The 17,472-nt window shown below is 37.4% G+C and overlaps 1 protein-coding gene across 1 annotated transcript in view; it reads left to right on the top strand.

Annotated features, from left to right (window-relative positions):
• The first annotated feature begins 2,568 nt into the window (after positions 1 to 2,568).
• Positions 2,569 to 17,472, top strand: part of LOC148309751 (5-hydroxytryptamine receptor-like) — a 31,539-nt gene continuing 16,635 nt past the window's right edge. The window contains exons 1-4 of the mRNA XM_088259546.1: positions 2,569 to 2,720; positions 5,442 to 5,465; positions 6,908 to 7,131; positions 7,617 to 7,972. Of these exons, the coding sequence (XP_088115672.1) occupies positions 7,798 to 7,972 (175 nt within the window). The 5' untranslated portion in view covers positions 2,569 to 2,720; positions 5,442 to 5,465; positions 6,908 to 7,131; positions 7,617 to 7,797. The remainder of the gene's footprint in view (positions 2,721 to 5,441; positions 5,466 to 6,907; positions 7,132 to 7,616; positions 7,973 to 17,472) is intronic.

Raw genomic sequence — 17,472 nt, 5'->3', positions numbered from 1 at the left:
AGGTTGAATTTCGTATGACACATATTTAGGAATTTGCAAAAACAGTAAATAGCACTACACATTTGAGAATAAGAATATTTGAGAACAAAAATAAATTAAGCTGGGTGAGACCACAGAAAAAAGTTAAATCATTGCCTCGATCAAAATTGAAATACAAGGCCATAGCGTTGATTTTTTCTATTTATTGACATATTTTACCGTCCGATTTTATTTAGGGTTACATTTTTGTATTAAATGTTAATATTATTTTGACAAGTATGCTGTATGGACATTTTGCTTGCAGGTAAGGGAACTGGTATTAGTATGTATTGTACTTAATAATAAACCATCTCTAAATAATTTATTATTAGATTAAAACCAATATTTTTAACTTTTCCACTTTTTTATTTGACCAGCGACCGGGTTTCGTCGTTACCGACATCATCAGACTGGTGTCGTCGTGATGTCGGTAACGACGAAACCCGGTCGCTGGTCAAATAAAAAAGTGGAAAAGTTAAAAATATTGGTTTTAATCTAATAATAAATTAAAAATGCAATTCCATCACGAAGTGTCAGTGGATAATATAAATCCATCTCTAAATAGGTCGGCGCTATTTATTTTCGCCATGTTATTTTTATTTACTGTTAATATTTTAAAAGCAAATCAGTCGCAAAGAATTCGTTGTTTTGACAATAGGATTTTTTTTAAATTACCTAACGTCCAAGTGACTCTGAAATCTAGCTACGGCTTATGCAACACCGCTTATCACAACCCTACTCAGGCTTCAACTTTTTTAAGTTTCATAGCCTATGCCTACTCGTGAGTGGATTTACTCTTTACGTTTAAAGTTACTATAATTTCATGTAATACATGAGTGAAAATTCTAGGCAAAAACACTCGCTTGACAATAGGAATAAAATGGCCTGCGTTTTTGTTGTTGCGAAATTCGATCTTAATTTATATATCACTGCACTGACGGGACTTAACTACCTGTATGTAGTAGGTGATCAGTCTTTTCTCAGTATGTATGTATTGAATATTTAACACCCCTATGGGTGTGTATTATGTGAGAAAATGACTGATTATTTGAGTGACATTAATTAAATACATTATTTCATCTAAAAAAATTATTACAAATACGATATCTGAAATGTAATATGCACCTACATAAATATATTCATAATGCATACAAAAAATACAGATTCTTAAATAAGTGTGGTATTACTCAATATATAATACATTATATCTGACAGCATTTTTTGCGTCGTTGTAGTAGGAATATCATACGTATATATTTTAAAGGAGAATTGGCTATTTACTTTACGCAAATATACGAGAAAATGATGGATGGTTGGGCCTTAACAGTTCGTTATTAAAAATTAAATTAAGTTGTGGCAGAGGGAGAAAACTTTATTCCTACACACATATTGTTTGTATATGGTCGAGAATATTATTGATTTAATAATTATTATTTAATTAATACAAATATAGTATTTATAATTATATAAAGAGAATATGTTTTATTATGAAAATGTGTATTTTTATTTTAAAACAATATACACTTACTTTGAAATAGCGAAGATTTACGTAATAGTAACCACTGCCACTGCGAAGTTGCTCACTTCCACGTGTAGCGCGTTGTAAAAATGCAAAGAAAATGTTGTTTTTCTCAAATATCTGGTGTGTGCTTTCTGGTGAGTGAGTTCGAACCCAGAAACTAACCACCGGACCACAGCCCGATACCGAAATTATTAACGGAATTACACGCGTATTTTGCTTAAAACACTGTTTTTGTATTTAAAAATAGATTTGTCTTACAAATAAATACAGTTGAACTCGGTTATTACGAGTACGGTTATAGCGAGAGCTCGGATATAACGAGGAAACATTCGTTTCGAAGTTTTGGTTTCTGGTTTTCTCCGTACATTTATTCACGGTTATAACGCGCAACTTCTCGGCTATAGCGAGCAAAAAGAGATCGCCCTTTTTTAAATGTTGTAAAAATTTTTAGGTTTTAAAACATTTTCGACCTTGAGCAATAAATACAACCGGATAACTAGACCGTTACCGCCGGGATCGGATTACGTTTATTACTCTAAGTACTAAATTGGTGTTGTCACCGACAATAAAAGAAAGGTTTCACGCATATATGGATTTAAATTGCATGTTGCAAATTGCAAGCTTTGTCATGTCTGTAAGGACCTACTTTATTACAATAAATAACTTTTATAGTTTTGCACGTCATGCTTGTTTCGGGGATTTTTAGGATAGTTTCCATATTTTGTATTTTCTATGCTTACTATGGATATTGTATAATAAACATTACGAGGCGGGGAATGTCAAATCAATTCTAGAGCAGGTCAGTAAAAACAAACCCTCGAATTATCAACATATCTACTAATAATAAAGTGTCTCTCAATTCGTGAAAAGGCGGAAATTATTCGTGAATTAGAACATGCACAGTGGGCCCGTAATAGGTCATAGGCTTCAAATATCGATGTCTGAATTATGACCTCATACTACCCCCTAGAAATAATCATTAGCCATACTACCTGAGGGTATAAAATTAATCTATGATTTTAAAATTATTTATTCACTTTTTGGCATCCAAAGTGACCACATCGCATTAGCTCTCATTAGCGTTATCCGAGCGGCAATTACTCACTCTGCGTTCAATTGATCGTTTCCTAGAAAAAGTTTAATCGTGACGGTTGTTCAACAATGGAATTTCAAGAAGAAGGTTAGTACAATATTTTACAATTTTTTTATTATTTTTATTTCATGGATTGAATCAATTACATGGGTGCTACGCAGTACGTAAAATGTTGTTATTATTTCGTCCTACTTTTTATTCATAAAAACTTTTAACTTATCTTGCCTTATTCTACCTCAACGATTTCCATCTCAAAATGTAGGCATATGTCTGTAGTTTAAGAATCATGAAAATTTGTCTACGCCAACTTGCGCCGGGAACCCATTTTCCCGCTCATAGCAACAAATGGTATCCGCGTAGAAACTGTACGAAAATACTATGTGTAACCTTTTAGTATTTTAATTTATTGTTTTTTTTAGGTACCATCTATAAATTTGTCCGCCTCCGTAGTGTAATGGTCAGCATGCTCAGCTACCGTTCTGGAGGTCCCGGGTTCGATTCCCAGGGGGGTTTAATAAATATAAGTGATTTTTTCACTCTAATATTTATTCAATATTACACTGAACTGGTACCTGAAGTGGTGTGCTGATCCCCTTTCCTTCATATGTAATCGATCGAGATAACACTGCGTTTATATGAAGCAGTGCCCTATGCACCATTGGGGTGCGGTAAGGGATTTATTATTTATTATGCTATAAATTCTCTTATACACGTATGCATCTATTGGACATTTGACTCTCCGTAAAAGAACATAAGTCCCAGGCAGAGAGGAGTCGGCACGTCTTGCACGCGTTGACGCAACCATTACAGGATATCACAAATAATGATACCAACAACTTGCAAAACCGTGTTGCAAATATATGTAATAGATTATCACCATATTGGAAGAAGGTCAGGTTTAGGCTTATCCGTGGTATAATTTACCACCTTCCTTGCAAAAAGTTTTGAAATAAATGTTAGTAAAAGTAAAAGTAAATGTTAGTGCGTGACGGAGTAAATGTTAGAAGTATTTTGCGACGGCGAAAGGATGTATTATTACAAGTTTGTTAATCAAAAAGGGGTGTTCGTACAAACATCTACCATTCTAGAAAGCCACAACATCCATGGAAGTACTAGACAACATACATATTGCCAAACCTCTGTGTGCTATAGAATACAGTAAGTAAATACATATTATATGAAAGAGGTTGCTCGTGCGGATCAGTATCTCTCTGCTGATCGTATTGTGGAAACCGACGCAATTTCGGATACATAGGAGCCGTCTACACCACAATTCCCCCTAAGAGTGGTTGAAAGAGATCATCCTAGGAGATTATCACTCGATATGAAGAAGCATCAATCCATAAAATTGTTACCGGAGAAATCAATTCGTAAAATTGTTACCGGCAAAATGTAACATGCACTGCAACACCGCGAATGTGTCATGGCGGCCATAGTGGACAGTCCGATATTGGACAACTAGAAATATAGATGACAATCGCCAAAATGTAGAACCAACAACATCTTCAGATGAAAAAAAACGTCCAAAAAAAAGTCCACCAAAAAATGTGCAAATCCGCGAATGTGAACGTAACAATAACAATACCCGAATAAAATTATTTCTGAATTAAAAAACAAACTGAATTAAATAAACATACAAGTATTAAAAAAAATATGTTTAAATATATATATATATATATATATATATATATATATATATATATATATATATATATATATATATATATATATATATATATATACATATATATATATATATATATATATATATATATATATATATATCGCTTCGCTCTTCCCAAGAGAGAACACTCTCCATTCCTTGCCACAACACAGCATTCCTCAGTAATTCCTTTACTGTCCAAGCGGCTAGACTCTGGAATGAACTACCTCTACACGTAAAAAATGCACCTTCTATTTTAACCTTCAAAAAACGCCTGAAACATCATTATCTTACCTTAGAACCCTAACTGACAATCTCCTCCTCCCCTGACCCCTCCTCTCTTTCTTAAACTTGCTACCTGATTCTACCTATTTATCATTAGAATCCTAGAATACTTTTTTGTCTAATTGTTAATAATTGTTTTTTAGTTTTTTGATAAAATCTATTACATCAGACAATAATATGTATTAACTTTTAAAAACGTCTGAGACATTACTATCTGTCATTAGAATCCTAACTGTCGATCAAACCTCCTCCCTCTACCTCCTTCCCTAAACTCCCTTCTTCCTTTGCCCTCCTTATTATCGTCTTTTGTTAATTTATGTTTCTTTTTAAATGTCAATTTGTAATTTATGTTTTTTTAAATGTTCAAGTACTATCATCCCACTGATTGCAAACGGCTATATATGGTATCAAACGTTTTGATCAATATCACTAGTCCGTCTTTGGTCGGTTGGAAGATATTGCTTTTTAGAAATAAGCCCGCCAATGTACTTTTTATTTTCTGTACATGAAGTTTAAATAAATAAATAATATATATATATATATATATATATATATATATATATATATATATATATATATATATATATATATATATATATATACATATATATACATATATATATATATATATATATATATATATATATATATATATATATATATATGTATATATATATATATATATATATATATATATATATGTATATATATAAATATATATATATATATATATATATATATATATATATATATATATATATATATATATATATATATATATTGTATATTGTTTTATTTCATTCATTACTTGTGTAAATAACAACTCCTGAATATTTTGTTTTTTTTTGTCACATACGCAGTGTTGCATGCCGAACGACGATATGGTAAGTATAAATATCAGTAAAATTCGGGTTTGGTTTATTCTCCTCTGGGTTTTGCCCGCCGCGGGCACCACCGTGCACCGCGCACCGCGCACCGTGCACCACTCCGCCGCGAAGCCCGCAAAACTGTGTTAATATCCAAATCATTCAAAGCTAGTAAAAGTTTCACATTTAGAGGAACGTATTGCTTTTTTCAATGTTATGAAGAAAATCGCTTTGTAGAAATTTGAAATGTCTATTCGTCACCTTCACACGAGGACACTGATTATAAATGTGTGAAGCAACAAGACACTACCCAATTCTATTCTAGATATTCAAAAGAAAGTACCTACTTAATAAAATTGGGAATAAAAGAAAATACCCAAAATATTTTGCGTATGAATTGTTTTAATACATCAGCAGGGGAGAGAATTTTCGTGAAAAATCCGTTGGCAATTAGTTTATTTTTTCCGTCGCCGGGATGCGTTAGCGAGTATATTCCGATATTTACAGTGAGAGCAATTTTCTTCGAATTTAAGTGGTTCATTTGAATACTTTATTAAGACTCGGTCCCACCAACCCAGGATCGACCCTTTATCGTAACCACCAATTTCGATAGTAAAAAACAATAAAACTAGATTTACTCCTGCGTTTCGTAGATAACTCTTAGGGCGTTTGTGCACTACACGGAATTTTACCGTCCGGCACGTCAGTTAGCGTTTTAAACGATGATCGGCTCGGATTGGCTTGTGCTTTTGTCCATCTTTCTTCGGATCGGTGCATGAACACGTTGCGCATAAATTCGATTACGCTAATCTGTCGTAGTCGCTTTCATCTTTCAAAACCGGACTGCCGGACGGTAAAATTACGGGTAGTACACAAACGCCCTTACCGAACCCTTCCTAAACGCGAAAATTTTACGTTATATTGTATTTTGAATGGATTTTGTTTGAATTACACTTAATAAAAGTTATTTATTATTACTTCAATAAAACTAAGTACGAATAAATTTTGATTCACAATTTTAAAATCGAATTATAACTTTTTTAATTCGCTCTTAAGAGCGAATTTAAAAAAATAAATTATTTTACTCAATCACCGGGTTCCAGATGGCATCTGCATCTACCAGTTTACATTAAAGAAACGAACGCAATCCTTACAATACCGCATTTTACAACTTTCGAAAATTGAATCAATGTCGATATTCGACGAACGGTGAACGTTACACGGTGTATAAAGTGATTACTTATGCTAGGTCGTAACCCGTACAATGCCGAGAATTAATTCATTATTAATTATTTCTCAGTATTACCTATATACAAAGAGACAAAATGACCAATACGCGGATATTTTCTTTATATGTTCCATGTACGGGTAGGTGGTCGTCTCGCAGGTGGTCATTTTTCAGTTGACAGAAGCGAACTGACGCGAGTACAGCGGGAGAATGATCTCGCGGAGTTTTCCAGTTTCCCGGCGGCGCGCGCACCCCGTGCGCTGACGTCACGCGCCCCGCGCCTCCCCCGCGCGGCGGCCGGCGGCTCGGCTCGGCAGTTCGGCGCGGACCGTCTCCGGGCTGTAGTGCCGCCAGGGCTAGAGACGCGCAGCAGCGGCCGACACCGCGCACAGCTCCCCGCGGGAGCGCCACTCCGCTCTGCACTGGCGCCCCTTCGCACCGATCAGACTAGCTCGAGTTAGTACGATGCGCCGCTAATTTCGTTTCGAATTTCTCTTTTCATTTTGTCTCACAAAACTTACGAGAAATATCTTACAAGTAATTAACTCGGATGTTTCATTTTTAACGGATATTTTTTTAAATTTACGTATACTTTAATAAACCGACCGAGTTTACGGTCATCGCGAGTAATTTTGAAAATATTTTAAAGACTACCTACGTAAAAATAAAGAATAAACGAATAGGCACTCGCGACACACAAGACATCTCAATATTCGAGTACAGTTGCCCGTAGTAAATAATAGGCGACCATAGTGGAAACTTTCACATCTGCCGTATATATATATATATATATATATCTATCTATCTATATCTATCTGCCGTATATATATATAACTTTCCTTATAAATAAATACCAAATTCAAATTATTTACGTTATAATTCGTCATCGTGTTTATGTTCGGTAGGTAGCCTTTAGAGATGTAATGTTTTCCCGGTTGCAGGTCAGATCGCAGACCGCAGATCGCAGATCGCAGATCGCCCGGACCGAGCGAGTGGAGAGGTCGCGTCGCTCCTCGGGATGGTAGCTTGGGGAATGTCCCTCGACGCGGACCGCTGCCGCTCCTGGTAGCGGCCGGAGAGCGGAACTAAGCGACGCGCCATGAGCGGCGGCTAGGCGGGGGGATGGACGGCGGGGAGTGGTGGAACTGCTCGTGGGGCCTCGAGGGCGCCGGCTGGGGGGGCCCCAACTCTACCAACTCGTCGGCGCCCCCCGCGGAGCCCGAGGGGGCCGCCCGCCTGCTGCGCGCCGTTCTCAAGGCGGTACTGCTGGGACTGCTCATCCTCTCTACTGTTGTCGGTGAGCTCGACTCGTATTCTTTATGCGATCCATTTTCCCTTAATTAACTTTTAGTACAGTATTGCTCCAATTGATGTGAACGCGAGAGATAAATTGAAAAAAGCAAAATTTATTAGTTTTAAAAAAAGTAATTACAAAAATGAAAACAATTTTAGTGGTTTTAATAGAAAATATATCCTCCCTTGGCTTTCAACACGTTTTGGCATAGAATCGACAAGTTTTTAACCAGTTTTTTTGTTTGTTTAATATTTGCTGGTCTCGAAACCATGTATGGGTTACAGACTCGATCACTTTTGTTTTTGTTGTGCAATCTGTAGTACGAAGTTTAGCTTTCACAATAGCCCACAGGTTTTCTATAGAATTAAGATCCAGTGAGTTTTCTGGCCATTCAAGGCATGATATCTTTTTTTCATGAAATATTTCATCTTGATCTTGGAAACGTGATTTTTGTTGAAAAACTCCTCGAGCGTTGGTATCAACTTTTCTTAGTTTAGCAAGTCAATCTCTCTTCTTAGGAAGTCTCTGTTTTTTGCGAGTTCATCACCCCTTAGATCGGCAGAAAGCATCCGGTACCTTTATAGGAACAGCAGCCCCAAAACATCCTTTAATGGTGGGGACTGACCGGAGCCATTTCGTCCTAACGTAACACGTTTCGATGCGAGCATTCGTATAGTCAGTACAGCGAGCCGAGCGCTCCATAGTCGGAGCGCTCACCGCGAGCGACGTTGCGATATTACGTTACGACGAAATGCTCCGGTCAGTCCCCATCTTAACGGATTTTTAACTGTTTGAATCTTTTCGTTGTCACATTTTCGAAATAGATACCCTCGTACCAAACATGGCTCTCGTATGAGAACAACACTTTTCTCCAATCACCAACAGTCTGGCTGCATATTTTTTTGCTCAATCATACCGTATTTTCAACATGGCAGTAGTCAATAACTGTTTCTTAGGTCTGATAGTTTTTCTTCCCCCTTTAATAAGTCGTTTTTGTACAAATTTCTTCAATTATCCCTATGTTCTTTTTCTGCTTCAAAATCTTGTTGACAGCTCCTAAACTTACACCCCTTGGCAATATTTTTCTGAGTCAGTTTTACTCAAAGTCACAATTTTAGTGCGTTTTTTGGGAGTGATATCCATTTACACATATATAGGGTTTTTTCCAATAAGAGGTTTCATTTTGAATAGCCCGCTATCTGGGCAGCTGCCACTTTTGAAAGTAAAAACTACGCGATTAATAAAAATGCAACGATACACGCTTCAACAACGCATTGAAATTGTTAAAATTCACTACAGAAATGGTGAAAATTTTGCAATCACAGTTCGCGAATCTAAAGCACTTTTTGGTCGTCGTGAAGCGCCTTCTCGGCCAGCAATAGTGAAATTTGTTAAAAAATTTGAGCTGTTGGGACAACTTGGTGATGTGAAGAATCGAAACCCTCAACGTGTCACTGTTTGGTGCGGTTTTTGGGCTGGCGGTGTGATTGGACCTTACTTATTCGAAAATGAGGCTGGTGCAACTGTTACGGTGAATGGATTGCGCTATCGAGCTATGATAAAAGATTTTTTATGGCTGGAATTGGAAGATATTGATGTGAACGACGTTTATTTTCAACAAGACGGCGCCACGTGCCACACAAGCAACGAAACAATCGCAATTTCACAACAAAAATTTCCTGGCCGTGTTTTTTCTCGAAGAGGTGATCACAGTTGGCCCCCGAGATCTTGTGATTAAGACCTTGAGACTATTTTCCTTGGGGCCACGTGAAAGATAAGGTCTATGCCAATGCTCTACAATTGATTGAAGACCTTAAAGATGGAATTCGTGAAGTTATCGAGGACATACAGCCGCAAATGTGCAAATTTGTCATGGAAAATTTCATGAAAAGGATATGGTGCTGCAGCCGTAGCCGTGGCGGCCATTTGGCTGATATCGTCTTCCATCGTTAATCGCATACTTTTCTCTTAACAATGCAATAAATATTCATTAATTTATCTTAAAATATACCAGTTTTTTACAAATATATATGAAGAAGAATATGGAAGTCTGGGCATTTACGGGGCTGACGACCGTCATAGGCTGGTTTAAGTGATCCACTTTACACACGTGTAACATTCACTAATTCTACCCATTATTGACAACCACACTACTCAAATTCTTGGAAGTTCTATATATCGCTCACTCCTTTCAAGAACGTCATAAATCATAAAACTTGATTTTTCAGGGGAACGTTTCTAAAGTTTAAAAATATAACACAATTTATTAAAAATAAATATTAAGCCAGTTATTGAACTTTTCACTGTGCAACAGATCTTTTTAGGTATAACCTGAAGGTTTTTCTTCCATTTGAAAAATATAAAGTTTATTTTAAAAAATAATTAAACAACACTTTTTCTTCAAAATGCAAAAACAATATTTTCTGCCATGTAGCGGATAAATATTTAATTAAAAATATGCCTCTTTTGCTGGGATTTAGTAATTTTTTTGGGTATTCCGAAAACGTGCACAACTGAAAAATGACGATTTTTGATTTATGACGTTCTTGAAAGGAGTGAGCGATATATGAACCAATTTAGAAACCTTGTTCTTGAATCACTAGAACTTCACTACAGACATCTATTGGTGAGATGTAAAGAAAAAAAACTAACTAACTAACCATCACGCCGCTTCCCCGCAGGGGTAGGCAGAGAGAATAGAGCGCCACACCACTCTGTCCTTGCAAACATTATTCGCCTCTTCCACGTTCATGCATCTCCTCATACATACCCGCCGATTGTTTCGACTCCTAACCTGACCACTTTCAAGTATTTGGCATACCTGATCGTGCCATGTTTTTCTCGGTCTTCCTCTGCTTCTTTTCCCGCTAACATTCGCCTCATAAATTTGTCTTACCGTTCTTTCCTCACTCATTCGTTCTACATGTCCAAACCATCTCAACACACCTTTCTTAATTTTATCGATAATGCTTATCTCAGCTTTGCATTCCTTCCTTATTTCACTATTCGCACATCTATCATACATCGTTTTGTTACACATTCTTCTGAGAGATCGCATTTCGACTGCATTCAGTCTACTTTCATCCTTCGTTTGCCAACTCCATGTTTCACTTCCATACATTAGAGTTGGAACCAGGACTCCGTTGTGCACTGCCAGTTTAGCTTCCGCTGATAGGTTTTTATTTGCTATAACTGATTTCAGTGCACCGTTCACTTTGTTCCCAGCATTAACTCTCCTTTCTATGTCTTTATCAATCTTTCCATCCCTAGAAAACATACTACCCAAATATACGAAATCATCTACCTGTTCCAAAATCTCTCCGTTTACCAATATTTCACATTCAGATCTGCATTCTTCTCTTTCAAAAACCATAATCTTGGATTTGCTAACATTCATCAATAGATCACTTTCCTTGCACACATTATACACTTTTGTCACCAACGCCTGCAGGTCTTCTCTGCTGCAAGAAGAACAGCATCGTCAGCATACAAAAGGCAACAGACAGTCAAATTATTCATTCTAGCTCCAACATTTAAATCTTTCAGTTCTTTCATGCAATTATCCATGTATAGGTTAAACAGCCACGGTGACATTACACATCCCTGTTTAACACCTTTAGAGATGCTAAGCCAGGATGAAAATGAACCACTTACCCTTATGCATGCAGTAAATGTAAAGAATGCAGTAGATGTAAAGAAGCTTTTTACCAAGCAGAAACTCTTATATCAGTATGTGAGGTCCGAATCCTGGATTATAATCACACACATACGCCAGAAAATACCATTTTCATTTTTATTATTTAAGCTTATAATTTGACCAGATAATTTATTTACAACATTTTGAGTGTGTCCAAATACTTGTTCACAAAATCTGGATTATCTCCAATTACAGGAGTTATTTTCATATTATCCGTGGTATTATTATTTTATTGTATTGAAACAAAAAAAGAGTGTATTTAAAGTACGTAATTTTCCATAGACCGAAATTTGTATCTCAAGAACATATCGCGCACTCCTTTCAAGAACGTCATAAATCAAAATACTCGATATTTCAGGAGAACGTTTTTAAAGTTTAAAAATATAATACAATGTATTCAAAATAAATATCAAGCCACTTTTTGAACTTTTTACTGTGCAACAGATCTTTTTAGGTAAAACCTGAAGGTTTTTTCTCCATTTCAAAAATATTTAGTTTATTTAAAAAAATAATTAAACGATACCTTTTCTTCAAAATGCAAAAACAACACTTTCTGCCCTGTAGCGTGTAAATATTAAGTTAAAAATATGCCTCTTTTGCTGGAATATAGTACATTTTCTGGGCATTCTGAAAACATGCACAACTGGAAATTGACGATTTTTGATTTATGACGTTCTTGAAAGGAGTGAGCGATATGTAAGTACTTAATATGCACACATGTATTGATAATACAACAGAATCCAGTTATTTTATTCGAAAGATTATAAAATCGGAGATGTTAAGAGCGACGTGCGACGTGCTGTCGTTCCGTAAACTTTGGAGAAATTCTTTTCATCGTTGCACAAAACATTCCACTCGACGGCGCATTCCGCGCCCCGCGGAGACTGATGGGGCGAGGGGGATAACAACACCCCTCCCTCCCCGTTGCGCACTTGTTACTCGAAGGCACGCGGTGTCGTCACATTCCCGTCACAATATGACTTCCCTACTATGACACCCAGTAGCTCTCGTCTTGGGATTCGTTACGCTTTTACGCGTTACATTCGTACACCTTTACCATTTGTGCCTGCAAGTCTTCTTTACTGTTAGCAAGAAGTACTCTATCGTCGGCATGCCTGTCTATACGGGTCATATATTCAAACCGTTCAGTTCTTTTGCAATCAGCCATGCACGATTTAAACAGCCGTGGTTATTTCTGCTTAGAGATGTTACACCGAGATGGAAACCGAGATGAAACCACTTAATAAAATGCTCTCTGTGTTATGCTGTTCTCCTTCCGTAGCGTCATTCTATCAGCAAGATCAGACGCTTTTTTGCAAATTCACAAATGCGCAGAAGAATCTTTCAGTTTACTAAAAACATTTCCCTCAGATTGCATAAACCAAAAATTCAATCCGTTCATCCTCTCTCATTCTCGATCTGAATATTTTACACTATATCTATCATCGAGGCTCTTACCTTTTCAATTTCATAGAGTACTTTTCGTTCAAGAGAGCGTTATAACTTAGGTCTAGATCTATGTGATATAAATAGTTGTAAGTTGAGTTATCTTAGACTTGCCACTAGATTCGTACAAAAACCTCCAAGGATAGTAGGATGCGGTAGTTGACTCGTTATTCTATCTTTTGAATCGTAATCGGTTTTAAACCGTAAATCTTTTTTATTGAACGGTTACAATCTGTCTCCTTCGCCGCTTTTTAAGCTGTTACTATTTAATTGTTTCGTAAAGCGTTGTTTTCTCAAATTTGTAATATAACCGACTCAAGAAATAATCTGATGAAAAAGGACTGTTCTTGTTTTTTACTGTAGTAAAAAATAAGAACAGTTTTAATAGATTATGGTCTTATACATCACTGGCGCTAAACTGCAACATATCGTATATAGTGGCTAAAATAAATAATACTAATAATAATTGTCGGACCCGTATACCGAATGGTCCCGAAGTCGGAGGTCTGTAAGCAGTTTATGCTCCCCGGGTAAACACTTAGTAAGGGGTGGATTGTTCAGCGCGCGTACCAGACGCTGCTCCCGGACTCCCAGCCTCCCGGACTCCCCGCTCCCACCTCGCTCCAGGACGGGGAAGGGGGCGGGGGCGGGGGTCATGGCGCTCGATAGCGCCGCGCCCCTCCCTCTTGCCTCTTGCCCCCACTATACCATTCCCAGCTGTTTATATTTTCACGTACTTATAACACCTACAATATTTTAAATAACTTGTACGTTTCAATGCCTATTATGTTACACTCTTTTCCCCGCTCACCGCACATTGCTCGATATCATCTGTTTGAGTTAAAATGACTTTTTCTTATTCTTCTTCTCTCCATGTTCGCTCGCTAAGTGAAGAATACGACTAACACATGTCGTTTTCAGGCCACCCAGTTCCTTGTTATCTCCTCAGAGTTCGATCGGTAAATGGCTTTCAGCAGTCTTCCGGTGATGAAATAAATCCTCGAAAAATAAGAGATATTTAGATTCTCTCAGACGGCATCCGCAGGACATGTTCTAGCTACATATATCCAACATCTCCTTTTTAGAACATCCGCTTCTTCTGCTAACTTCATCATTTCCGAACAAGTCCATACCGTCCATTATACCCTCTTTTCGCTTCGGGTACCTAGATTTAGAACTTCGAAGGCTTTTACTAAGATTTGGTAAGGTACCACGTCTTTAGAGAGATATCACTCGGGTTTTGTCGTAATATACCTACATATATAAAAATAAATATTTTTCAAATTTTTGTTTTGATTCTTATTTCTGTGCACAGTCGCAAGTTTCATCTTCTCAGAAAATAATTTTAATAGAATCTTTCACTAAGAGCACCCATTGGTGCGCAATGGTAGTGTGATATTTTTTTCTTGTATATGTCCCATATTCGTGTTTGAGCATAGGCGACCACCTATTCTACTCCTATGCATATCCCTATATCCAGCTACCATCTCCTTGTAGGGGTCTTGACTCGTCCCCAGCTGCAATAGATCTGAAACTCCGAGGCCAGTCCAATTTTTAAAATACTTTTTTACCAGACTCCGTTTTCTTACCTTTTGCCCCCCACATTTCCTCGCGTGATAGTCCGAAGGAGCTCGTCATACGTCCGTATTCTTATAAACATAAACAGAGAGGTACATGTCTACCGAGCAACAATATTATACTGATTTGAGCATCCCGAAGTATTTAAATAAACAAAAGGTCATTCGGATGTTTCTACAAATATTTCTAAAAGCTTTAAATAATGTTTATCCATACATATTGAGTGTAGAGCAATTATTTATTTTTAGTGTATCGTTCTTATTTTCCAGATTTTCCTCCAATTGGAAATCGGCGGGTTTTTATTGCGCCATTATCTCCCTCAGCAGAGATGAGTCCTCCATTTCCCTCCCCCGCCCCTTTCCTTCCCCGACCGCCACCACGACCACCCAACCCTTCTCTTAAATGATAAATGGGGTTTTCTCTCTCAAACTTTAATTGCAAAATTCAACCCGTGGCCCTGCTCAGCTGTTTTATATTCCATGAAAGTTTGTTTGTTTTTTTTTTTATAATTTTGAATAATTTATGGCAATGAAACAATAATATATCATCTCTTTATATTTTATCCATAAAACATCGAGCCTTATTATATTATTTTGCAGATTTTAATTTTATTAATATTTATCCGAGAGACTCTTCAAATCGCAGCACTCGCCACTCCACTCGCCACTCGCCACTCGCCACTCGCCACTCGCCACTCGCCACTCGCCACTCGCCACTCGCCACTCGCCACTCGCCACTCGCCACTCGCCACTCGCCACTCGCCACTCGCCACTCGCCACTCGCCACTCGCCTCACGACACCCGTCACTCGCCACTCGCCACACGCCACTCGCCACTCGCCACTCGCCACTCGCCACTCGCCTCACGACACCCGTCACTCGCCACTCGCCACTCGCCACTCGCCACTCGCCCCTCAGCAGAATGCGAGAGTGCCTTTTAACTCTGAGGCATGGCGGGGTTAAAAGTGTCCCACCTTTTTGATATTTAAAACTCCATCGTGGTATCTTTTTTATACAACCTTGAAAATTTTAAATTGCCACTTGAACAGAGATTAAAATTTAATCCCATCCATTGCAACTAGTTAAGAATTTCATTTTTTTTTTGTTGATTTATTTTTTTGTATATAAAAATAAACAAATAATACTAAAATTATATTTCTGTATAACATGGATTTTTTATTTGCTAAAATTCCATGCCTCAAAGAGTTTTAAAAAAAACTCAATTTCAACCTTTTTCCTACCACGAAAATTTTAGGTACTTTTACTTATACTCATTTTTAATTTTCTTAAAGTTTCTAGTGTTTAAATAAAGTTTAACTGAAAATGTTTAATGTCTGTATCACTAGGTGTTATTGCACCGTACCAATTATTGGAACGGAAACCAACCAATCGGATGATTGAAGGTAATCGGATGATGATTCGCGGTTTCGTTATCGCGGCACGGTGGGGGTGTCGAACGTAACGTGAGCCCCGCGGATAGCGGATAGCGGATAGCGAGGGATGCCTGCATCTTGAGTACAGCGTACCCTACGTAGGTAGGGTACGCTGTACTCAAGATACGTAGGTATACCATAGGTAGAATACTACTATGTAGGTACTAGGTAAACTGTGGCGGTAGCTGTAGACGCGCACTGTCGATCGGGGATCCCCCAAATTAATAGAGCGGAGTGCCACAATGGGAGATTTAAAGGGTTGTGAGCCGGATCTAAGGAGACGGCTATTATTTATTATTACCATACTATTAATCTGAATAGAATTTAGTTTACTATATTAACGCATTTGTACTATGGGAATATACATAAACAGCGACAGCAACAATGATAACATTAATTAGGTTATTTTATTATATTGTGTATATAATTTCATTACTAAAATAAAACTACAGCTCTAAACACGATCTTGAACAACCCTGATTATTAAATATTAATTTGAGATAAAACTCACAAAGAAAAATGCATACTACTTGCATGGAGCCAAGAGAGAAAAGTCACTGCGCAATGTGCAGTGTACACGTAGTGCAGTGAAGTGCAGTGCTTAGTTCGAAGTATTGTCCGTGCACACATACTGTTAACTATCCACTTTTTAGGACAGAAAGAAAAGTTCTGCTGAATCAATCTGAATGGAAAGCGATTATTATTATACTCGGGGCTTTTTTCATATAACGCGATGTAAAACACCTACTCTAGGCAACTAGAAACTGCTGAAATGCGAATGCTTACATGGTCAGCTGGAGTGTCCCTTAAGTATAAAGCAAAGAGTTCGCGCACTCGTAGAAGCCAGGGTGTAACTGATATCAATAGTAAGGTAGAGGAAAGGCAGTTGAGATGGTATGGGCAAGACGTAGAGAACCTGAACATATTGTAAACCTGTATCTTCTTCGAAAGAAGGAACACCATCTGGAAGAAGACCTCTAGAGGACATCTAGAGGAAGACCAAAAAATGAATAGATGCTATATAGAAAGATAACATGATTCGAAGGCATGACCTAGGTGACGTTGTATGTGATAGAAGGACCTACAACCTGAAGACAAGGAAAGCTGACCCTAATAGTCTACAAAGACGATAAGTTAGGATGGCGCAAGGAAGAAGACATATTCACCTTAAATTAATGAACAATTCACAAATGTAGATGTGAATATACTCTTATGTAATACCATTCTTTTTTTAAAATAATTATTTACTGCTCCAACCCTACAGACATTATTTTATTAAGAGGATAATCTCAAACACATAAATCATTTCACTGGAGAGGTCACATGTCTATTTACGTACGATTTTTTAAAT

Source organism: Brachycentrus maculatus, unplaced genomic scaffold (genome assembly GCF_059751285.1).
Source record: "Brachycentrus maculatus isolate JH-2025_06_01 unplaced genomic scaffold, ASM5975128v1 h1tg000118l, whole genome shotgun sequence".
Taxonomy (NCBI): Eukaryota; Metazoa; Arthropoda; class Insecta; order Trichoptera; family Brachycentridae; genus Brachycentrus; species Brachycentrus maculatus.
This window is presented reverse-complemented; position numbering and strand designations above follow the sequence as displayed.